Source organism: Urocampus carinirostris, chromosome 5 (assembly GCF_059441175.1).
Source record: "Urocampus carinirostris isolate Australia breed hairy pipefish chromosome 5, RoL_Ucar_1.0, whole genome shotgun sequence".
In the NCBI taxonomy this organism is placed as follows: Eukaryota; Metazoa; Chordata; class Actinopteri; order Syngnathiformes; family Syngnathidae; genus Urocampus; species Urocampus carinirostris.
Genome location: NC_142353.1, coordinates 22470590 through 22494944, shown reverse-complemented (window position 1 = coordinate 22494944; position 24355 = coordinate 22470590). Strand labels below are relative to the sequence as shown.

Genomic DNA, 24355 nt, shown 5'->3' with positions numbered 1-24355 from the left:
TGATAGGTCTTTCTGCTCATTATTCACATCAACAGTTTTTTTTTTTTTTTTAATGAATTACCTTTTTACCACTAGGAGGCACTAAATCATTCACAATCTACCTTTAAAGTTAACTGATTTCTTAAGTCAGCTGTTTTATATTATGTATGAAATATATATTTTTTAAATGGGCAATGTAAACATTGAATAACATCTGGCTCCAAGATAAATCCTTGTGGGAACCCTAAATAGTTGGAAATGCTTGACAGACACAAAAAGAAAGCACAAAGTTAAACATTTGTTCAATTTTATATTTTATTGCTGCAGCAATTTGAAGAAAAAAAATCAAGACTACATTACTCATGTTTTACTAGCTACAAATATAAAATGCACCATCCTGAGAAATAGTAAAGATCAAGCTTAACAGAGAACTCATTGGAATGGCCGTCATTCCCGTGTTTTCTCTAGGTAAAAGAACAACACCTATACATTTATAAAGACGACTGAATGTGGGATCAATGGAAATTATAATGAAGACAGAAAAGTGCTCAACAGTGACAGTTTTGCTTGCCTATAACCATCCAAAATAACGCAATTTAAAATAAATCAAAAAATGCTCACCACTATAGCCCTATCGGAATTTGCCAAGCAAAAGGTGGTAAAACCACAAGAATGCTCGTGTGTATTTAAGAATCAGCCTGCTGTAGAGCTAAGATCAGGCCTAAAATATCCAGTTCATCCTACCCAGGCCCGTAGGTATTAAAGCCTGACCCAGCTTGAGCCCGACCAATTGCCCTGATATGCAGGATTGAGCCCGAAGCAAATCCGAAATTTCGTGTTTCGTTTGTAAAGAATACGTGAGGTGATTTATGATGAACAAATTGAAGCCTGTCTTTTGTTACAAAATCAAAGTTAAACAAGACTGTAAAAACATTTACATATTTTTATATTTCTGTGTCTGCATAGGTTACATTAACTGACGATTCTGCATTGACGGATTTTTTTAAGAGGTCACAGGAACATACAAGGCTGTCCGCAAAGAAAAGGTGATCATTGGCTAGTCCTCAGTGGATTGTTAGCGTGTTAGCGTCTGAAGCAGCAGAGGGAATTATCAAGGCTGCAGGACAGGCCTACTGCTACGGCTCGGCTACGTAACAGTTTCTCTTACCCTGCCGAGCCTATATCCCACCAACGCCAGATCCATTACCTATGAAACTGATGACCTGGAGCTACAACTCGTTGGAAACCACTAGATTCGGGATAGTTGTATTTTAATCATCACAGAGACCTGGCTAAACTTAAAATTACCCGATGCTAGTGTGCAGCTAGCCAGCTGCTTTTTAAATGGCTTTCTTACACTAAAATAGAAGGTCCCCAATATCGTTATGGTTGGTTTGATCACTTAACCACCAGGGTGTTTTGGGTAAGTACAACCTGGTGATGCCCATCCCTCTCCACGCCAACATGGCAATAAAGATCATTCTTTTAACTACTCTTCTGTGTTTTTATTTGTACATCTATAGTTTTTACTTTGTTACAGTAGTATACACCTTCGGTAAGAACGTCATCTTGAGGTAAGTTTGACCCTACTTCATGTATTTTCACAGCGGCATCTGGTGCCCATTAACGGCAATAACCAAGGGATTATTGTGTACGTTTCATGTGGGGAATCAAAACACCCAAAGAAACGGCTTGGAGAGGTATGGACACCGACAGGCTGTCCTTGCCCAAGACACACAACAGGAAGTGGTGCCCTGACAACCCTGGCAGTTAAGTGATCCATGATCGTTAATCACACAAAGTTTTACTAAACATATATCTTTTTAAAAAAAGAATCCCGTCCTGACCCGAACGTGATAATTTACATTTTAGGCGCAACCCGGGCTGAAATTCGGATCGGTTCGGGCTCTGACTTAAGATCATACCTCTGGCCTGCTGCGCAAATTCAAACAAGCTGCATGATTGTAGTGAATACAGAAGAAGGGGTGTGATTGGTGAAAGCTGGGGCGGAGTGGTGAATAAAAAAAAAAATCTTGTCTGATTAGTTGTTCTCTTTGGATGCCGATGCCACCTATGACACAAACAGATTAACCATTAGGCTTTTCCTTGATTGAGTCATTATAAAGATTATAACAATCATAAAATTAATATAATTATCCTTCTTGAGTTAAACAAAACAAAGTTTGTTTTCAAACTGTTTTATTAAATGCATTTTTGCAATACTTCACCTTAAAAATAACTGTCCTTCACTTGAAAGGCGTGGCTTTGTTTATTGTGTAGTAACTACCTTGTACTGCTGCTATCTTATCATGTACTAAACTCTAGCGTTGTGGTCAAGGTATACTTTAACAGCTTGTTTGCAGCCCCACCAAATCACAAACATTTCAAATAAAATATCAATGCGTTACAAAATTCACTGTCAAATATACCATCTTGTTTACCCTTTTAAAATGTGCACTGGATAGATATTTTTTACCATCAGTATTATTTATTTATGACAAACATAAATGGAAAGATATCATACAGATGCTGACTATCTCCGCGTCAGCATTTTACGCTAGGGGTAGGCGGATCGATCCAAATATTGACATTATCGATACTAAGCACACACTTGGGTCGGATCGAGACTATTGTCCAATTTTTTCAAAGCGTGGATTCTCTGTCCAGATATTACGCACTTAAGCCAGTCTCCAAGCGCTACCTTGTAAATATTTGTGCCTATGACCGGGAGGTCACAGGTTCGAGCCTTGGCCGAGTCATACCTAAGACTTACAACACTGGTCCCTATTGCCACCCTGCTTAGCTTGTGCTTATTTACCCTGACATTGTTTCAGTTTTTTACTTTTCACAAGTTTTTTCTGGGGTTCCACTTCTAATCTTGCTACGTTGTTATCAATGACAAAAAAAAGACAAGTCTACTTTTACTGACTTCATCCATCATCTGCTAGCTTATCCTGACAAGGGCCACGGGGGTGCTAGAGCCCATGCCAGCCATCTTCGTGCAGTGGGCAGGGGGCACCCTGAACCGGTTGCCCGCCAGTTGCAGGGCACACAGAGACATACAACTCACTCGCTCATTTACACCTAGGGACCATTTGGAGCAGTCAATTAGCCTGACACGCATGTTTTTGGAATGTAGGAAGAAACCGGAGTGCCCGCAGGAAACCCACGCAAGTACTGACTTGATATTCAATATATTGTGTAATGGAAGGTATTTTAGTTGTCATTGGTATACGATATTTTGGATTGACTCCCTTGGCTTGCTCTGAAACAGTTGTAATAAAATATTTATATTTTTTTACTTTTAAGTTCACATTATAGTTATTTAATAAAATTAGAGTATATTTAGTTCGTCCGAATTATAAACTAACTCAATGGCAGATGTTCAATCATTCAATGATCATGACATTTCGGATCAGTTTCAAGCTCTTATTTACTTGGATCAGATCGAAACCAAAACTCTCAGTATCGCCCTTCCCTATTTTTACGCACAATAAAACAAAGTTGCTCACCAGTGGAGTCCTCTCCCCATATTTGCTCCAGTAAGTCATTTCGGCCCTGCTCTTGTGGCTGGTGCGCTGGTCAAAGACTTGGCACATCTGGAAAGGTGGGCTGTACAGGTGCAAACTGACTGAACCCTCCGTGTGGCTCACATTTTCCACACGATGTAGGCCAATATCATCTAAAAAAAACACACAGAGAACAAAAGTCCATTAAGTGAATGCAACCGTAGTGTCCTAAACACTTTCTCTTTGTGTTGGAAACGGAAAAAAATTGTGAGCTGTTAAAAAAAAAAGGGGAAAAAAATGCTACTAGGGCATTTCATATAAAGTCCTGAAATATGATCAAAAAACATGTTTTTTACTGGTTTACAAATATCTAACCATTTTCCTCTCTTATGGAACAAAAGGGGTGAAAATACATGTTTAGTCGCCAAATTCATTCAAGTGTGTGTGGGCAACGGAAAACGGCGAGCTGCTCTTTTCCCGAACGCATGCGTACTATATACAAAACACAGTGATGACTTCTGAAAACATTTATGACACCCCTTCTAGGAGAAATTACCGTAAATTCCGGACTATAGAGCGCACCTGATTATAAGCCGCACCCACCACATTTTAAGAGGATAACCGCTTTTGTACTTACACAAGCCGCACCTGTATATAAGCTGCGTGCACCCACGCTAAAACTTGTGACACAATCACAAAATTAACCCAAACCCTACTTAGAGTCCCGCAATTTTTAACTGGGGGTTTTTAAGGGTTATTGTTCTATCTTCGTTATTCATTATCCGTTATCGGTCAGTTCATAATACGCAACAAAGCCTAGGAGCCGGGACACTTACTCTCAGCCAAAAGGCCAAGCTAAGGTCCTAGCCCTAAAGCCTTGCTGCGATCATTGCGAATGCACCGTTCCCGGAGGTTCTGCAATACTGGGCCGATGCGTGGAGTGGACAGAGCAAGCTCTTATTCCATCTCCGGATTGCAAAAATCAAAGCCGAAAGCCTAGAAGCCAGGACTCTTACTCTGAGCATAAAGTACTCAGTTCAACAACCACAGCCGGCAGAATAAATGGAAAATGATACCGGTAGTTAACATATGATGCAGACCTGCAGAATCCAGGTCCCGTTAAAAGTAATCCAAGGAAAAAAGTGAATATTTCCAAAGGTAAGGGTGGGAAAAATATATATCCACTTTTGTCTGCCGTGTCCACAAACAATCACCTTTACCGGTCCCTACTTCCCGTCATCCCCCGCGTCTATTATGCCCCTTCTTTTTAATTGGTCAGTGCAAGACTTATCAGAATAAGTGTCCAAAATAAATACAAACAAATACATTACACAAATATACAGTTGCAAATACATATTATACATTGTTACGCATATTTACAAAGAAAGACGGTACACCGAGAGAGTTTTCAAAGCTTTAATAATACTAATATAACTTTCATCCCAAACCGTTTTTGTGAAGGGTAGCAAAACGCTACTAACAATACGCTCGCAATACAGATAGCGGGTCTGTTAAATAAACATACCGTACATGCAGAAATCACGGTAAACCGTTCTCATCTTCCTCCCTATAACTGTCGTCATCAAAGTTGTCGTCCTTTAGTATGGGAAAGAGAGTTTGTCATTTGAGACGTCGTCCCACGCTCCCTTAATACATGCTAGCAACACGCTCGCAAGGTAAAGTGTGTGCAGTAGCTCTGTTTCCTTCTTTATCGGACTGCTCGATTGCGTTTAGCTTGTAAGCTGCGTCATGTGTCTTGAACTCGAGCGCCGCTGGCGGCTGTTAGAGAAATTACATAAATTGGCCGCATCACTAAATAAGCCGCAGGGTTGAACGTTTGGGAAAAAAGTAGCGGCTTATAGTCCAGAATTTACTGTAGTCAACATTTTGCCAACATTGTTGATGTCATGCACAACATGAGCAAATAAAGAGATTTGACAGTATTTAGTTCTATATTGACTACGCACTCATGATATTTTAACCTTTTCACCCAAAATTCACGTCCTCCATTTAAAAATAGAAAGTAGAGGTCATCTCTCAAAAATCCAAAAGTTAACTAAATAGTCAAGTTGCACCGCAGTTTCTTTTCAACCTCGAGCGAATGTATAAAGTTTAAAATTCAGTAGACACTAAAAATAAGACAAGAAGACATCGATAGTCGTAAATTTGACGTGCGCCACTGGCGGGGGAGGGAATGGCGTGCGCTGGTGTCGCCCTATTCGCTTTCGGTTTGGGTTTCTTGAATGCTAGGCTCTTCCACCACACCATCACCTACCAAAATTCGGGATTAAAATCCCCCCAAAATTGTTTGGACGATGTCCGTGGTTGCTTCTGATAATCTCAATTTGTCTGTCAATTTCTCAAGATACAGGGATCAGAATGGAGATTTTCATTTTCAGCTGAAATAGCCAGGGTCCAGGAATAAAGCAGGGCGGAGTTAAAATGCAGTTCAGTCCCTGCAGCTTGAGCAACAATGCGGCCAATTTTTCTAACAGCCGCCAGGGTGCGCCAGAGCAATAAAGGAAAGAGTGAGACAGTCGGATTTTGAATTTGTTTGCTACGCAAGAGAAAAAGTGAAAAAGTCGGAATGCCTTTGGGGTTCAAAAACAGCGGAAATCCGCGGATCCGCGGAAAATTCTGATCCCTGAAGATAGGCACTGACCTGGGAGAAACTTTGCCTCTGGTGAAGAACAGGGACTAAGACCTTACCGTGCCACACCCACCATTTTTAATAGGTTAGTGAATTTACAAGTTAGTTTTATCCTGAGGCCTGACATTTGTTAGGAATCATGTGGAGACATTTTGAGTTACGTAACCGCAGGTCAGACAGTAACGGGTCCAAAACAGCCACATGCTAAAGCCGTTAGCTCCCCGCCCCCCCAGCACACACACTCCATGAAGGAATGCAGGGCTCCTGCCCCCAAAAAATGTTTTTTCTCCTCACCGTTTATATAGGCCACAGAGTTCTCCTTCAGGATGGTGTGCGACAACTCTGTCATCTTGCCGTCTTCGCCCTTACCCTTTTTGTCCGGCCATTCGAAGAGAGTCTCCTTGAGCTCACCCTGGAGCATCTTCATGAAGCAGTGGGCGTTGGAGTGGTCGTGGATGCTACTGCAAAGTGGGAATAGCGCACATGAGTGCGCAAAATGTTGGTAGGTGCAACAAACTGTGTCATTTCCGGACTATAAGCCTAGCCGATACATTTTTAAATGATTATGAAATTTGCAAATTATAACCCCCGTTAAAAAGCAACTTAGAAATAAATAAATGGATAATTCAACATTTAAAGCAAATATTAAAATTTAATAAGAAACACATTGTAGTCAATATCTCATCATATAACTAAATTATCAAATAAGTTATTTTTGTTAGATTTGTTTTTCCCTGCTTCAATAAAGTTATGTAAAAAAAAAAAAAAGACATCATTATTGCCATGACCATCTACTATCAAGGGTTATTGTGGAAAACCAATTCTCTCCTTTTCTTTGCTTTGACTCCACCCCGCGACTGTGTTTCACAAATGGCCCAAAAACTTGAACTAGGAGTTTTTTTCCCCTCCAGTTTCCTTGGACGATTGAAAATCTGATCCGAGTGGCGATCTACCCTGACCAAGAATCCAACAAGGATCCGATTCATCATAGAGCTACAAATTAAAGTTGCTCTAGGTGTTTGATTGTTCCTTTACTGCTGAACTTATATGTGTTTATAGCACATACTTAATAGATTTGGTATTCCCTAAATTGGAGAACATCAAAATTGTGTTTTTTCTTATTCGATGAACTTGCTCGTCATTCATTGGAATAATCTTTGAAATTTTAAGTGTATTATGGTGGGCCTTAAAATTCTGACACAAAAACGGATTTACGTTGTTTCTAAAATCCATTGGTGCGCATACAAATACATTTTCCTACCAATAGTAGGTTATCAACAAAAATTAGAGTGAGGACTGTTCATTGAACTGAAACACAAATAAAACAAGATTATCATACCTAGATTAACCAAATTAAGAACTTCACGTTTAACACCGTAACCCAAATGATAGTGTTCTTTTGCTATAGTTTATGTTAAATGTGCTCTATTGTCTTGTGACTCTTGTCCATTTTTCATGAAATTGCCCGTTTTTTTTTAATTCATTTAGACTCTGGAGTTTTTTTCTATTCATTTTACCACTCATCAAACCTAGAAATAGTCCAGTAGCTTTTCTTCCCTCTGCCTTAAGGCAATTCTACAGCATACATAACCTGCACCTGACTATAAGCCCTTTCCAATGTCTCACCATTGATTCATCAATGCCAAATTTACGTGCAGCAGCTCTGTTTCTTTCTGTATCGGCCAGCTACATTGCTTTTAACCTGAAAGCTATGTTGTAAGCTTTTTTAATGACATTTTCCATGATGAGGCTCAACATATGCAAATGTTATTCATGTACAAAGCGCGTTTCCGTACTTCCCTGATGGTGTTTATTGACGTTTGTCCTCGACACCAACTGTCTCACTTTTACGTTTGATGCTTAAGAGACCTTAGCGGCTTTGGAAAAATCACTACATAAGCAGCAAGGTTTAAATTGTGAGACAACATTTTCGGCTTATAAATCTGAAAGCCGGCCAGTCGCAGGGAACACAGAGACAGAAAACTCACTCACTCACACCTAGAGACAATTTGGTTTCAGCCAGTTAACCTGAGTTGCTCGTCTTTGGAATGTGGGAGGAAACCGGAGTGCTTGGAGGAAACCCACGCAAGCATGGGGAGAACATGCAAACTCTACACAGGAGGATTCTATCCCATGACCTCAGAACTGTGCCGCCAATGCACTAACCACTCATCTACCGTGCTGCCTGGAAACATCTAAAGTACTTCAATTATTGTGGCGAGTGACTTGATCGTTCAAAATTGTCTAATTGTTTGTGTGATTATGTTGAATCAGAATGTGTGATAAGATATCAATCCTTAAATTTTTCATCTGACTTCATATTAAGGTGCATGTTGATTTTTTTTTTTACAATGATAGGAACGGACTCCTTTTTCAGGGTTTGAACACCTTTTTCATGGCAAACGTTTTAAGGATTTTCAAAGCCACATTATTATATTGTTTAAAATAATTATTGTTTAATTATTATTTATTTAATTGTTATTATTTAATCATTATATATTTTATTTTTATATACTCATTATTATTATTATTGATCTCACCACCTGCCAACAGTACTGTACTGCTTTTTGCCCCCTAAAATGGCTACCGCTTAAAAATATATCTCTGGAGCAGGTATAACAGCGTCATTTTTAAGCTTACTTGTTTTAGTTTTCTTCATTTAACACGTGGTCTATCGAGTCAGACTGCCAAGAAACATGGCAACGCTTTCAAGGATTTACAAGCACTTAACCTAACATCCAAGCACTTATAAACCTTATAAACACAGTTAAAATTCAAGCACCCGTACGAACCCTGCTTTTTCTTCATGTAATACTGAATTTCCTTGAATGCATTATTGTGAAAAGTGTTTTAGACTGTCAAGGGGACGGGACTAAGGGAAACTCCGGCTTTCTCTCGTCAGCCCTTTTCCCCCTGTTTTCTCAATTTTTTCACTAAGTTGTTGATTTGTAATTCATTGTAACCTTGCATTTGGATAAACAGAAGGAATAAACAAAATGTCTATCTATCAATTGGTCAATAAATACATCTTTTATTTAATGTAAGAATTCAATTGCACTTTTAATTTCCATTTTCGTAATGTCGTCGCTCATGCTTCGGCCCTTCCAATCAGGCTTTTTCCAAACGCAATGTATATGGACTCAATAGTAATGTGAACGGATTCTTTAGCCAACTGTTGCCTGCGTGTAAACATACAAATTGTTCCATAAACCATGAAAAGTTTAAGTGATGATAATACTTTATTTCTTCATCGATATTTTACAATTTTCTGTTATCTTTGTGTGATAGTTGAATACAGACTGTCAATACTAAAACTAATTTAAATCACTAATTAAACATTACCCGGAGCTATGGTCTTTGTGAGGTTTGGGCCAAACCAAGTTTTCAACAAAAACTGTCATGATTACCGATGTGAATCACCTGTGCCCGCTCCTTTGGTGCCAACTGCCTCGGACTCCGATTGGCTCCCTGTCCCTGTTTAAACCCACTCCTGTCTGTCGCCTGTTGTCAGTCCGTCTGCGAACCTCAGTGTATACTAGGCAAGCCTTTTTTGACCCTGACTCCCACCTGTCCCGTTTTTGCTCCCATATGTCTCCGACTTACGACCCGTTTTTGATCCCGATCACGTTTTTGCGTCCTTGACACCGCCATCGCTCGCTACGGAAGATCCACTTCCATGTTCGGATCACAAACTGAGTAGGAGAGCGACTTGCTTCCCGCGGCTAGCGAACGCAGGCCTTCCTCTTTCCTTTAATAAAACTTGTGAGAAACGTAACACAATTAGGTCCTGTTTCCGTTCTGGTCCTGACAAAAACATTCCACTGTTCTCAAATATTTTATTTTACCTAAATTTTTACCAATATTTAAGATTTTTAAATATCCTTCACAAAATAAGATCTAAGAATAAAACATTAAATTCATATGGAAACAGAACAATCAGTAATAAATGAATCCATAATCCAGTAGGGCTGCACTTCAAAGGGACATTGTGTATCATATAGGGCTTCTTAGGGCAGCACGGCGGCGCAGTGGTTAGCGCTTGTGCGGCACAGTTCATGTCATGGGAACCTGTCGTGGGTTCAAATCCAGCTCCAGACTTCCTGTGCGGAGTTTGTATGTCCTCCCCGTGCATGCGTGGGTTTCCTCCGGGCACTCCGGTTTCCTCCCACGTTCCAAAAACATGCATTTCAGGTGAATTGGCCGGTCCAAATTGTCCCTAGGTGTGAATGAGCGAATGAATTGTCTGTCCCTGTGTGCCCTGCAATTGGCTGGCAACCAGTTCAGGGTGTCCCACTGCCCGGAGATGGCTGGGATGGGCTCCAGCCCCCCCGCGACCCTAATGAGGATAAGCGGTACGGCTAATGAGATGAGATGAGATAGGGCTTCTTAGTGGTTAGAAAATATCATTCATTCAAAGAAAAACACCACTGATTTAATGAAGAGCAAAAATACATGAACTATCATCTAAATGTGTTTTTTTTAATACTCGTTGGTTGACAAAATTACTTATTTTACATAACATGGGCCTCATCTACATGGAGATGACATCATTTTCTGCCATCTTGCTGCTACGGGCAGCCAAACAACAACAGGGTTTCTAGACCTTAAGTTCAGTTAATTGTAGTACTTTTTAATGCCGTAAAAAAACAGATTTAAGACCAATTCGACAAAATAAAACCCCGCCATTTAAACAAAACAAAAAACACCACATGAATTAAGAGGCAATTTCGAACAAATGGTTATTTTATTTTTAATCACATTTTGGCCCAGTTGAAAACTTTCCATCTGAAAATCATAGCACTCTCCAAACCTTTAATACAATACATAAAAAGGAATTTTGCAGTACATCATGGATTCTCAGTCAAAACTGGCAGATAACTCTAATTCCAAAGAACTCTTCTCCTACATTTGTGAAGCATTTTTATCATGATGCATGAGAAATGACGTTTTTACCAAACTTTTTAGTTCAAACAGATATAAAAAATCATTATTAATGTGTTCACATTTCCAAGACTTTTGAAAATTGGATTTAAGACATTTTAATGCCAATTAAGGCCTTATTTTTAGAATACTGAATTAAACGCCTTTTAAGAGCATGGCGAATGGCTGGGCAAAAAAAAATTGAAAAACTGTGCTTTATGGTCACTTTGAGTCTTCGTAGTTTGGATTCTTGTGAATTTCAGCACTTGTGTTTGATTGCACAATAGACTACGGTGGCATCTCGTGGCTAAATAATTTGAACATTTCTCACCTTCCATGGCCTTCTCCCCAACACAAGACGATCAAGTTGAACTTCCCGTTGCCTTCGTCCACCAAGTTCCTTGTGTACCTGCAAATTCAAAAAGGGCCATTCATGAGTGACATCGAAATTATAAATCCTTCGACTTTTTTCTTTTGTTAACCAGTGTTGGAATTAACGCGTTACAAAGGAACGTAAATCTGGATCGCAATTGCTTTTCAGTGTCACAAGTACTCTGACACCCATCCATCCGCTATCCGCACCGCTTATCCTCAGTAGGGTCGCGGGGGCGCTGGAGCCTCTGCCAGGCATCTTTGGGCAGTGGTCAGGGGACACCCTCAACTGGTTGCCAGCCAGTCGCAGGGCACATAGAGACATAGGGACAATTTGGATTGGCCAATTAAGCGGACATGCGTGTTTTTGGAATTTGGGAGGAAACTGGAGGGCCCGGAGGAAACCCATGCAGGCACGGGGAGAACATGCAAACTCTGGGGTAGCTGGACTTGAACCCTGAACCTCCATGAGGGTGCGTGCCAACCACCCATCCACTGTGCCGCCGTATTCTAACACTTCATACATAAAATGTTATGAGTCAACTGTTGTTATAACATGGTGCGTTACACCCCTTCTTATTAAAAGCAGATCATAAAACACAATATCCTGTGAGGGCTAACTATTTCTCCTTCGCACACAAATTGACAAAAACCCTTAATCCACCAGCAAGACGAGCATGTTTATATTGATCTACAATATACAACTAATTACCGTTATGGTGGCGACGTCTCATGCAATGTGTGAAAGCGCTGAATTTCTCCCTACTGATATGCTGATATTCTCCCTACCATATCTACTCACATCCAAGCCGTACTCATAACTATTAAATAAAATACTGAAATCAGTGGTTTAATTTAGATGCGCCAGTTCTGTTGCGTGTCACCAATAATGAACGTTAGGAAAGCGCGTAGGGACAGGGTGTAGCTTATATAAGAACAAAATCAATGGGGTAAACGTGAGCACAGAATTTACATTATAGTTTGGTCTTTTTATTTGTAAAATTATTTTCGCAATACACCATGGAGAAAAAACGAAAATGTCTTGAACAGTGGCCAGAAATTGAGAGGGTCTTTGAGTGGTTGAAGCCCAGAGACAAAATGGATATGGAATACTCACCCTAATGAAATGAAGGATTCACAACTTCCACAAATTGGTATTACTATGTGGCTATTTTGAAGCAGTTTTAAGGGGTCGGCTTCAATGAGAGTATATAAGATCATTTTTAACTAGTTACGCACTACTTTTGGGTGTCAGTAATCTGGCTGGTAATAAAATTACTTTTTAAATGAAGTAGATAGTAACAAACAGCAATTAATTTTCTTGGTTTTAGTACAAGCCCAACACTGCTTGTGACAGTAACCGATACTAGTACTGGCTGCATTCGAGTGGCCGTTGATCAGATTTAAGGAACTAGTGGTATCGGGGACCATTCAGGTGTCGTGTATAATGCACATTTTTTCTATGTATGGTACATGTATAATGTACCGTTAGTATAAATGTGTATTTGTACATCTCATCATCTCTCCCATCTCATCAGCTGCACCGCTTATCCTCAGTAGGGTCGCGGGGATGCTGGAGCCCATCCCAGCAATCATCGGGCAGTGGGCAGGGGACACCCTGGACTGGTTGCCAGCCAATTGCAGGGCACACGGGGACAGACACACCTAGGGACAATTTGGACCGGCCAATTCACCTGAGAAGCATTTCTTTGGAATGTGGGAGGAAACCGGAGTGCCCAGAGGAAACCCACGCAAGCATGGGGAGAACATACAAACTCCGCACAGTAAGGCTGGGAGCTGGATTTGAACCCACTCAGGAGGTTCCCACGACCTCAGAACTGTGCCGCACACGCGCTGACCACTGCGCCGCCGTGCCGCCTTGTATTTGTACATATGTATGTACAATGTAGTTGTTTAATGTCCTTAAAAGTCTGATCCATCATCAGATACACTAAAGACTTGTTTCCTTCTTCCCGTTTTTTTGTGTTTATCTCCATCTTTCGCACGAGTATCAGTTTTCTCCGTTCTCCAACATTTATCTCTGGTACCTTGGGTAGAAATAGTGTGAAATAGTGTGATACATATATATTTTACTGATGATGGTTAGTATTCTGCACTCTCACCGCCGCAACCCGTGTTCAATTCCCATTGCATACATAGTTTAGCCATTTTAGTCGCAGATATTTTTTGACTAGTCAATCATTTAAATAATAATATGTTATATTACTGTTTGTACATTTAAAACCGCCTCCATACACGCGCATTTTTTTACCCAATAAGGTTTGTGAGCAACAAATACAGTAGTCTGAGAAAAAGTGAAACAAATATTGATACGATTTTTGATAGAAAATCAGAAGGTTTGCGTTATACATGAATAAATATGGCAGATAGTTACCGTATTTTCCGCACTATAAGGCGCACCTAAAAGCCTTTATTTTTTTCAAAAGCTGACCATGCGCCTTATAATACAGTGCGCCTTATTTATGGATCAATATTAAATCGCAAAGTTTTCCAACTAACTTGCAGCCGCAGACTAGATTTTCCCCCGAACGCCAAGTAGTACGCGGTGTATGCTGGGATTTATTTACCGGCGTTTCATTGGCTAACCAATGTGTCAATCATCATTTGAATCGATCACTATTGGCTAAAGTTATTCGGAGGTCAAGGGGCACATCCTTTTTATCATTTACAGGCTGGCATTGGCTTAAACGGCAAAACGAAGCCTGCAATTGGCCGAAAAAGATGAATGTGTATAGCACGTGGCTGACGGCATAGAGAAAGCATTTTTTTCTATTCTGTATTTGTAAATATTTTATTCTCCCAGATTTACTACCCTCACGGATATAAGAGGACATTGGCTGCACATTATTATGAACACAACGACTTCGGTGAGCTACTCCGGGTTTTATATTGTCCCTGTATCTTGTTTCAGACTAAACTCAATGTTTCTGTGATAAGCGGTGCAGATAATGGATGGAATGGAGTGTCTATTTTTAAATTAAACTCAATTCCAAGTGTTTATTGTCATATGCACAGTAAAGTTGCGAGCGGAAAAGAAAATAGAAACGAAGGAATGGTTGGCATTTCTTGAATCCCAAGACTTTAACCTTCCGAATGATGGAACGATGCATTTGAGTGACATGGTACGGACACCGCATCCGCACGTGTTCTCGACACGTATTTGCGTCTTTGCAAGCTTTCGGAATTTTAAGGGGGTAATAAGTTTGACTGAACTATCTGACTGTTTTGTCGACGTTCCCATTGTAGCGCCTTATAATCTGGTGCGTCTTATGTATGTCAAAAATAGGACCAAAAACTATTTTTTTGGGGTGCGCCCTATAACCCGGTGCGCCTTATAGTGCGGAAAATACCGTATTTTCGGGGTAAGGAGCTACTTATGGGTGTAACTCATCGTTTTTAAGTAACGCGCTTAACACTGCCATTAACTAACTATAACATGCAATTATCATTTTTTGGAGAGGTAAAGTTAAAAAAAACAACAACTGTACAGTCTTGTTCTAAACAGACTTAAAAGTAATTTGTTTTCCCACTCTACATCCTGCAATGGCGTAATATATTTTGCAGACTTAGTGAGGAAAATGGGTCAAACAAACCCGCCCCTCTTTGCATTCACATTCCGTCCAATTTTTTGGAGGCAGCTGCGGTGGCTCCCGAGAGATCTACACATTACCGGAGCTCAAACCTCTGCAAGCACACACATGCACACATATGTACGCATGCAAACCCGCTGAAAAAACACAGTAGCGGGTGTGTGTCCTTGGCACACTTTTGATTGGTTAACCGCAACGCTTTCACGACCTCTTCCCTCCTCCCATTGGCTATCACAGCAGCGATTGCAAGTCTACTGTAGGCCAATATAGGGCAGATAAACATGTGTATGACGCAAAGGTATATTCAAATAGAAAACAAAAAGGATCTGTAGCTGTTGTTTAACTCTTAAAAATGCATGTTTAAAAGACCTAAAGCTGCTTACCCAAGTTATGTATTGCAGCAAATATTGTTAAAGCGGCAGTGAGTATAATTTAGAGCAGTGTTTTTCAACCAGTGTGCCGCGCACACTAGTGTGCCGCTGGAAATTGCCCAATTTTATCTTTCTAAAAATATCAGGCCATTATTCAGTATTTTTGCCATCTTCAGACGAGGAACTGTAACAGTCATCCACATGAGTAGGTGGCAGTAGATTTTTATATACTTTTTAAATACTAATTATCTGCTCACGAGGTAGCACAGTACATTTAATAACTTCATTTGTTTAACAAAGCGGTTTAAGATTGCACTGTAAAAAATAAAAACAAAAAGCATATCACTCTTCTTTATTCTAAGTATTATTTTCTTCTTTTTGTATACTATATCTGCTTATGAGGTAGTACAGTGAAATATTTGACATAACTTCATTTTCAAACATTTTCGACGGAAGGTGTGCCTCGGAACTTATTTTTATAAATAAAAGTGTACCTCGGTTCAAAAAGGGTTGAAAAAACACTGCTCCGTGGTATGGAACAGTTGGCTGCAGTACTATAATAAGAGCGGAACGGGCGTTACAGAGCAGTTTTTTTGTGAGTACTTAACCCCCCTGTTGTCCTCAGGTCAAAATGACCCGCCACTGTATTGTTAAAAACCTGGAAAAATCCCCTGGAATGATGTTTTATTTTTATATAACTTCAAATGTTATTTTCCTAAAATGGTCCCAATAGTAGATTAGTGAAATTTTGTTTTTTAATTAATATTTCCATGTAAGCTGTATACAAGTAAAAAATACATAATGGTCCATAAAATGAAGACTAGGGTTAATCATATTGATATGCTTTATTGAGAAAAAAGCGTCGTCTTCTGAGGGTGCTTTGTTAGGGTTTCTGTCACAATTGCACTACGTCATATCGCCAAATCGATTCCATTTTGGTTAATCATGCAGACTTACTGCCAACACTACAGCATAACGTGTTAAACAACCGCTTTACCTTACTTAAAAATGCCTACTGCCATTTTTTTAAATAATGGCTTTTTCAAATGCAAACAACATTAAAAACTTTATCATGAATAAACTGCTCCAAAGATCACATTCGTTTTCATTTCGTTTTAAGAGGTTGACACATTCTGGTTTTAAACAAGCACATTTTGTTTGTTTGTTTCTGAAAATCTGGAGAACGATTGTGTGTGGGCGGCACAGCAGTGCAGTGGTTAGCATGTGCGTGGCACAGTTCTGAGGTCATGGGTTCAAATCCAGATACCAGCCTTCCTGTGTACAGTTTGCATTTTCTCTCTGTGCTTGTATATTTTCTCTGGGCACTCCGGTTTCCTCGGACATTCCAAAGACATGCTTGTCAGGTGAATTGGCCGGTACAACTTGTCCCTAGGTGTGAATGAGCAAGTGAGTCTTCTGTCCCTGTGTGCCCTGCGACTGGCTGGCAACCGGTTCAGGGTGTCCCCTGCCCACTGCCCGAAGATGGATGGGATGTGCTCCAGCACCCCTGCGACCCTACTGAGGATAAGTGGTGCAGATAATGGATGGATGGATGATTGTGTGTGATAAAAATCATGGTTTGTACACTTTGTTTAAGGCCAAACCCAAGCACTTTTTAGGGACTCTAAAAGCCAATTTTCCAATGTATTGAGTGAAAATAAAAAATCCTGAGTGAATTATGTATTTTGCAAACCAACAAATATATCTGTGATTTCTATATTTTTAATTTTGCATGTGCGTTTAACAAAACATGATTTTTAGAGTAAGTCTCGAATATAATAGTGGATCAGAACGATCTGTGTGTAAATATTTTTTCAACAAAACCCTCCTCAAATAGGTGTTGGCTAAAACGGACGACTGAAATACCTTCGATTGAATCAGTTGCGGGAAGTTCTTCTCATTACAATTTACCACTGTAAATTGCTACCGTAATTTTTTGCTAATGTCCATAATCAATACGGAATCCTAGCATGAATACACATTTCATAGTGCCCTGTTTAGGTGTAGCATGCACCTGACAATAACGTACAAACTAATGCCAGCTGCAGTTAATCAGGAAGGAATAAGAAACGCAATGGCAAGGCCAAGCCATCAGAGTGGTGTCCGCTTCAATTTTAAGCAGACTTGCTGAGAAACATGTCAACAATTTCATGCATATGCAAGCACTTTACGAATTATTCGAGCCGTTTTTAATCCTTGAAAAAACAACATTTAAATTCTTGTATTTTCAAGGATTTCAAGCAACTGTACAAACCCTGTAAAATCTACCACTTTTAATGTCAAATCTTGTCACGTATGCTCATAGCTGTAAACAAAAACTTAATTCAATAAAATTGAAATCAATGAGTAAAGATCCAGGAACTATTATAAACAGAGCAATTTTTAACTACTCGGAAGTTGAGAAATGTGTTTATTATTTATTTTACATAACACGAGCCTCACTTTGAGGGAGCCGAAATGATTGTTGCCATCTTGTTGCTAAAGGTCCCCCCTAAAAAACCCTCACAAAACATTTGTCCCAAAAACGAAAAGAAATATGCTGCTGTTTTGTCACTTTGCATCTCAGTTTGTATTTTTTCCTCGTGTTTCTAGCACTCGTTTTCAGTTGCACCTCACAATGCAGCTACATCCACTGTTGAAAAAAATACATGCGGTCCCTTTAAGGCAGGGATCCTTAACTAATAATTTTTAAAGAGCCACAACAGACCAAAGAAAACAAACACAAATATTTCCAGAGCTGCCAACACTGTCATATACAAACTTATTCTCTAATCATTACCAAGAGGGGACTCATACTTAAAAGCTAGCCCTTAAATATTCATTCTAAATGTTTTTTTTAAAAGCTTTTGGAAAACGTTAACAAAGTGTGTTTCATATTTGTCCCCTTACAACAAACGACAAAATGAAAAAAAATATATAAGATCCCCCAATTTTTTTAATTAAATGACATTTATATCAAAATAAACAAATATAATGTATGCATTTATAATTTTAATGACAAGCATATATTAAAAAAAAAAACAGTTGTGAGAAAAGTTATTTGGTGATCATAGTAAATGTTATTTTCTAATTTTATGATTTTATCTGTGTATTTCCGTTCTGTTGGATGGGAACTGGTTATTTTCTAATTGTATATTTAGGATGTTCATAAAAACAGTTGTGAGAAAAGTTATCTGGTGATCATAGTAAATGTTATTTTCTAATTTTATGATTTTATCTGTGTATTTCCGTTCTGTTGGATGGGGATTGGTTATTTTCTAATTGTATATTTAGGATGTTTATACTGCATTTTGAGTTTCATTTCGGTGTCTAAAAAGTGCTTTTCAAATACAATTTGGTTCGATTTGATCTTTTTCCATTTCAAATTTCCTGAGAGGGCTCAAGAGAGCCACTAGTGTCACGATTACCGATGTGACTCAGCTTTGCCCGCTCATTTGGCGCCAACCGCCGCAGTTCTGATTGGCTCCCTCTCACTATTTGAACCCTATCCTGTCAGTCCCCTGTTGTCAGTCCATCTGCAAACCCCAGTGAATACTAGGCAAGCCTTTTTCGACTCTGACTCCCACCTGTTCTGTTTTTGCTCCCGTCTATCTCCGGCTACAACCTGTTTCGCTCCTGACCACGTCTGTTCTCCCATCCTGGCTTTCGACCTCTTTTTGTCCCCGACTATGTCTACTCTCCCGTGGTGGCTTACGACTCGCTTACGACCCTGACCACACCTCGCTCTCCCAGTCCCGGCTACCGACCCGTTTTTTTCCGTCCCTGACACCGCCATCGCTTGCCACGCAAGATCCACTTGCGTGTTCAGATCACAATCCGAGTGCGAGAGCGACTTGCTTCCCGCGAACACCGGATCGTGGGCGCAACCGTTCCTCTTTCCTTCAATAAAACTTGTGAGAAACGCATCTGGGTCCTGTTTCCGTTCTGGTCCTGACAACTAGAGCAGCGCCTAGGAGCATGATGTGGCAGGTTGCGGACCCTGGCTTTAAGGGATCTTTACATATGATTGGAGGTTTGTAGCTCATATTGTCTCCCTTCTAAAAACTAATTTAAAAACCGGGTATGATAAATGATTGATTGGTATGGTAAATATCCATTAGAAATGCAATATTATTAAAGACAGGGAAGTTCATTTTCTGTACTAATGGTTGCTAGTGGGAATATTGATGATTATTGGGAATTGCTCTGAAGAAAAATGAATGTAGCAAGGCCAACTACAAATGTAGGCTGGGGAAAATATTTTTCTTATGGAATACAAAACTTCTATAATAATTAATAACGTCTTCTCCAAACTCAATTCAAACCTGTGGCAAGCGCAACCTGACGTCACCACAAGCATGATAAGTGCCCAATTGGTTTTAAAATCGATTAGAAACGGATCTTCGATAAAAGAAACGGTCTTACTTGTATTTGTCGAATATAGCATATTTCTTCCAGTCCTGAGGGTTGCTCCTGTAGGATTCCAAGAGTCGCTTCACCTCTTCCACTTGGATGGTGTCCCCATCGTAGATTTTGTACAGCTCTTGGATAAGCTCTTTCAGATTTGCAGGCATTTTCTCCTATTTCACCAAGGTGCACAAGCAGCAAAAAAAAAGGTCTTGTAGAGATGCTGCGCACAGACACTAACTAACTTGGTGCCACGCTAAAGCCGTATTTATCTAGACCGTACCATCACAGAAGGAGGAGGGGGGAAGACAACCTCCCACTCTTGATGGTTGTATGGATGACAAAGACGGGGTGTGTGTGAGCTGTGTTTGCAGTGACCAAAAACGAAAAAGGGATGTTTTCACTTTCGGCATGACTCGGTTTGGGGTCGTTTCAAGTAAGCCAATCTTCACAAATGGGTGTGACGCATTCCGAACCAAGTAGAAGCCTTCCTCTTCAAGGTTTTCCCCCCGTCCACGTTGGCGCAAACGCAGGCTCCCACTAGTGTGTCGTTCAGGAACAAAACGGCTCGACCAACCAACTCTTTGAAGTGATCGACGAGAGCCGGTTGCCCAACATCAAGGAGCCGGCTCCCTTCTAAACAGTCCCCCTTTCCTTGTCCATCTGTTTGTCTCTCCTTCTCCTTCTTACTCTCTTTCTCACTGTCTTTCTCTCTCTCTCTCCTCCAATCTCTCTCTCCTTCCTTTTCCTTTTGTTTTCTCTGTCTGTCTGTCTGTCAGTTTCCCTCTTTGTCTCTCTCCCCTTTCTTGCTTTCTTTCTCACTCTCTTTCTCGCCTTTCTTATTTCTCTCTCCTTCCCTTATTTTCTTTTTTCTGTCTTCTCTTCTCTCGCTCTCTTTTTTTCTCTCACTTTCTTTCTCTCTTTTTGTCACCTCCCTGTGGCTCTCTCGTCTTCTCTCTCTCTTTCTTTCTCATTTTTGCTCTCTTTCTATGGCTTTCTTTCTCTTTCTGACTCACTTATTTTTTCTCTCTTTATCCCCTTTCTTTCTCCCTCTTTCTCCATGTCTCTCTTTTTCTGCATCCCTCTTTCTCTGTGTCTTTCTTTTTAGTTCTCGTTGTCTATCTGTCTCTCTCGGTAAAAACAATTTGAAGAGCTGAATGGGAGCCAAAAGAGCTGTCCTTTTTACGTGAGCCAAGCCAAAAAAGCCGGTTCTCTAAAAAGAGCCGGAATTCCCGCTGCTTCCAAACAATAGCAGGCAGCCTGTTGATGGCCTCCGCAATGCACCCCCATTCAGTGCACTGTCCCAAACAAGATCAAAACAAGTTGTTTTTGTCAAGGATAATAACAACTCAATCGTGTAATAATAGATCACCTCAAAGGTAAAACAAAAATTCGACTCAAAAATTCTTAATTCAGCAGGGGTTCCTTTTGAATTTCCAGGAATATTTTTTTAAGTTTAGCTCGTGTGTTTTTGAAATCGATATTATCTTAATTTTCTTTTGCCACTAGGAGGCACTAAGGAATACACAATGTCTCTATAAAGCATGTCTCAAAGTCAAGACCTGCAGGCCGCAATTAACGCACTGCATGATAGATTGACCCCTTTAATGTCTAAAGGGACAGTGTGTAATATTTGACCACTACATGTCGCATTGTCGCGCTACCAAAAACGAGATCTTAAAAGAGCAAGGAAGAATCGAAACTTAGGGAATCAAAGTCAAGTCATGTTTATTTGTATAGCCCTTAACCACAATGAGTCTCAAAGACCTGCACAGACCACAGTCTATTGCAAACTACAGACTATCAATACACCCTCCCCTGATCTAAAACCTACATGAGGACAAGGAAAAACTCAAAAACCTCAACATGTGGAAAATGTAGAAACCTTAATAAGGGTGGTTATCCCCGTTCCAGGACGACCAGGCAGCAATGGATGTTGCATATACAAACGATGAAATAAAAATAAAAAAATAAATTTTTCTTATTTTTTGCCATTCACAAGTTTTATTGTATGGGACACCCTTAGCAGCAAGATGGCTGACAAATATGTAAGCGCTGTGTCAAACTCATTGTTCACAGGCCATTTGTGGCCTGCCACATCATTTAATGTGGCCACAAGAGCTTAAAACGTCTGAGTGTCTAAAAATAAACAGGTCAAGAGTGCTTTGACTAAACACTACATTTCCCACGATTCCTGTTAATCAATGCTGGAGTGACTGATCGGGAAGAACGGGAGAGTTCTTGAAGGGCTAACTCATGTCAAGGTGGAGTTTGGTGCTGGCTGGATGATGGTCACTAACCTTATTCATTCAATCTCTATTCAGCTATTTATTCAGATTCAGATCTACTTTATTGTCATTCTAGTACACGTGTATACAGAACGAAATGTCGATACATCTGACCCGCACAGTTTCCTTGAATGTACAGATATAAATAAAATGTTGTATTGAGTTGGAGTATTGAGTACTAATAATATACCAAAAAATTATGGCTATGTATAGTATTTTACAGTAGCGCAAATAGTGCAAGAGGAGCAGCTAACCAGATGTGCAAAATGGGCAGTCAGGTAAACAAGTCAGGTAAACAGTAACAATAACACTGTAACAATAACGCTGTAAGTACAATAGTGCAGAGAAACAGATGTGCAAGGAGTGGCTAGCTATAAAGAACTGCCAGTAGTGCAAAAAGTCAAACAAAACCAACAGATGTACAGATTAGCAGCAGTTTAGTCACATTCAGCGTGTTAGGAAATAAACTATTCAAATGTATAGTTTACCAAATTGTTCGAAATAGTTATCGGACTCCATTGACCAAATATAGCCTTCATTTACCTAACAATACATGCTCGTTTCTTTTTGTGAAGAGACGGACAAGAGACCGGCATTTTCACACGGGGGCAGATTTATTTTCTTAAATAATTTAACTAAGTGAACTCCCATCGAATTAGCCGAATTAGTGTCTCTCTCGTTCTACCTCAATCTTCTCCGATCTTCCCACGTCTTTTCACAAGCTGGCGTGCCGGCTCCTCTCATGGGCGTGCCAGGTGCCAGCTTCACCATCTCCTCGCTGAAGGCTGTCGCGATGCTTGTCCTTGTGCGTCTGCTCTTCTCCCGTCAGCACTCACAGGAATTCTGTTATCAAAATATGTCCGTTGCTTTCCAGACAGCCTAACCTTCTAATGTACCTTGAAGAAAAACAGTCAGTGAATCTCTATACTGCATCAAACTGAGTACATGTACTTACTTTGAAGTTAATTTTATAATATCCTTTATAGTTAAATGTATAAAATTCTTCAAGCGCAACACCAACATAGCAGATGAGTTTTACCATGTGGGGGAATTTTAAGTTGGTTGGGCCCACCACCATTCTTCCTTTCACACACTTCACAGCGCAAATGTTATGAGTCAGAAACAATGGAGGGCATTAAAAGTGCCAGTTGGAGCCGAAAAAGCCAGGAAAAGAAATAGAAACGCGACTGAAGAAAAACTGTTCTCATTTATTTTACTCGTCTTGCACTTTCTGCCTGTCATCTGTGTGTCACCAGATGTGTGTTGTGCTACGTATTTGCAGAATGAAGCAGATAAATGCCTTCACCAGGTATCTCCTTTCACCCAAAAAAGCTTGTAATGATGGGAAATGTCTCTTTTTTGAGAAGAGGCTTTTTCGGATCGGCTCACTAAAAGGAGCCGGCTCTTTCGGTTCGGCTCACTAAAGAGAGCCGGCTCCCAGAAGCCTCTTCAGATTGGTTTTGGTGCTTCTATCCATTTATTAAAAATTATCATGTAACGTTATACAAAAAAAAAATACTATTGTGAGACAAATAAAGCTAAAAAAGAAGTAAGAGGGTTTAAACCAGTGGTGTCAAACAGGCGGCCCGGGGGGCCAGATTAGGCCCGCTAAGGGGTTGGATCCGGCCCGCGAGACAACGCTCAGAGAAGCGCAAGAGAAAAACGAGCTGCAGATTGAAATATGTTCACTTGATGTTGCTAAAGCCAGGTGCCTCTCACAGACGCTGTACTTAAATTTCTTTCTTTCTTTCTCTCTCTCTCTCTCTCGCTCACTCTCTATCTCTCTTTCTCAGTTTTTCATTTTTTCCTTCTCTCTTTTCTCTCTCTTTCTCCCTCTCGCTCTCTTTGTCCCTCTCTCTTTCAGTTTATTTGTTTTATACTTTTTTCCTTTTCTCTCTTTCTCACTCTCAATCCCTCTTGCTTCCCCCTACTCTTTCTCTCTTTCTCTTTCTCCTTGGATTTCTTTCTTTCTGTTTTGTTCCCCTCTCTCACTATTTCTCTTTTTATCTTTTTTGGTTCTCTCTCTCTCGCTCTCTCTCGCTCTCTTGCTCACTCACTCTCTCTTTCACTTAGTTTTTTCTTTTTCTCTCTTTTCTCTCTTGCTTTCCCCTTCTCTCTTTCTCTCCTTCTCTCTCCCCCCTCTCTCACTATTTCTCTTTTTATCTATTTTGTCTCTCTGTCTCTCTCTCTCTCTCTGTTTGTCCCACCCTCTCTCTTTTTTTCTTTCTCGCTAACCTACAAGTCCGGCCCCCGAGAGAATGTCTGTTTT

The 24355-nt window shown here is 40.1% G+C and overlaps 1 protein-coding gene and 1 pseudogene across 1 annotated transcript; both read right to left on the bottom strand.

The window, feature by feature from the left end:
* Positions 1-276: 276 nt before the first annotated feature.
* On the bottom strand, positions 277-20103 carry cdo1 (cysteine dioxygenase, type I). The gene is made up of 5 exons (XM_088336179.1): positions 19817-20103; positions 11390-11467; positions 6433-6599; positions 3492-3661; positions 277-2050 (listed from the first exon to the last, which is right to left on the bottom strand). The coding sequence occupies exons 1-5, from the start codon at positions 19963-19965 to the stop codon at positions 2021-2023; spliced, it is 594 nt and encodes a 197-aa protein (XP_088192305.1). The 5' UTR covers positions 19966-20103; the 3' UTR covers positions 277-2020.
* Positions 4379-4499, bottom strand: LOC148365750 (U2 spliceosomal RNA; annotated as a pseudogene).
* Positions 20104-24355: the final 4252 nt, after the last annotated feature.

What these genes read in the sequence shown, in the direction of transcription:
- cdo1 (XM_088336179.1), bottom strand. Translation starts at nt 19,965, where the DNA reads ATGCCTGCAAATCTGAAAGAGCTTATCCAAGAGCTGTACAAAATCTAC. An exon ending in CTCTGTGGCCTATATAAACG is followed by an intron (nt 3,662 to 6,432) that starts GTGAGGAGAAAA and finishes TGTTTTTTTTAG; the next exon opens with ATGATATTGGCCTACATCGT. An exon ending in ATGGGGAGAGGACTCCACTG is followed by an intron (nt 2,051 to 3,491) that starts GTGAGCAACTTT and finishes TTTGTGTCATAG; the next exon opens with GTGGCATCGGCATCCAAAGA.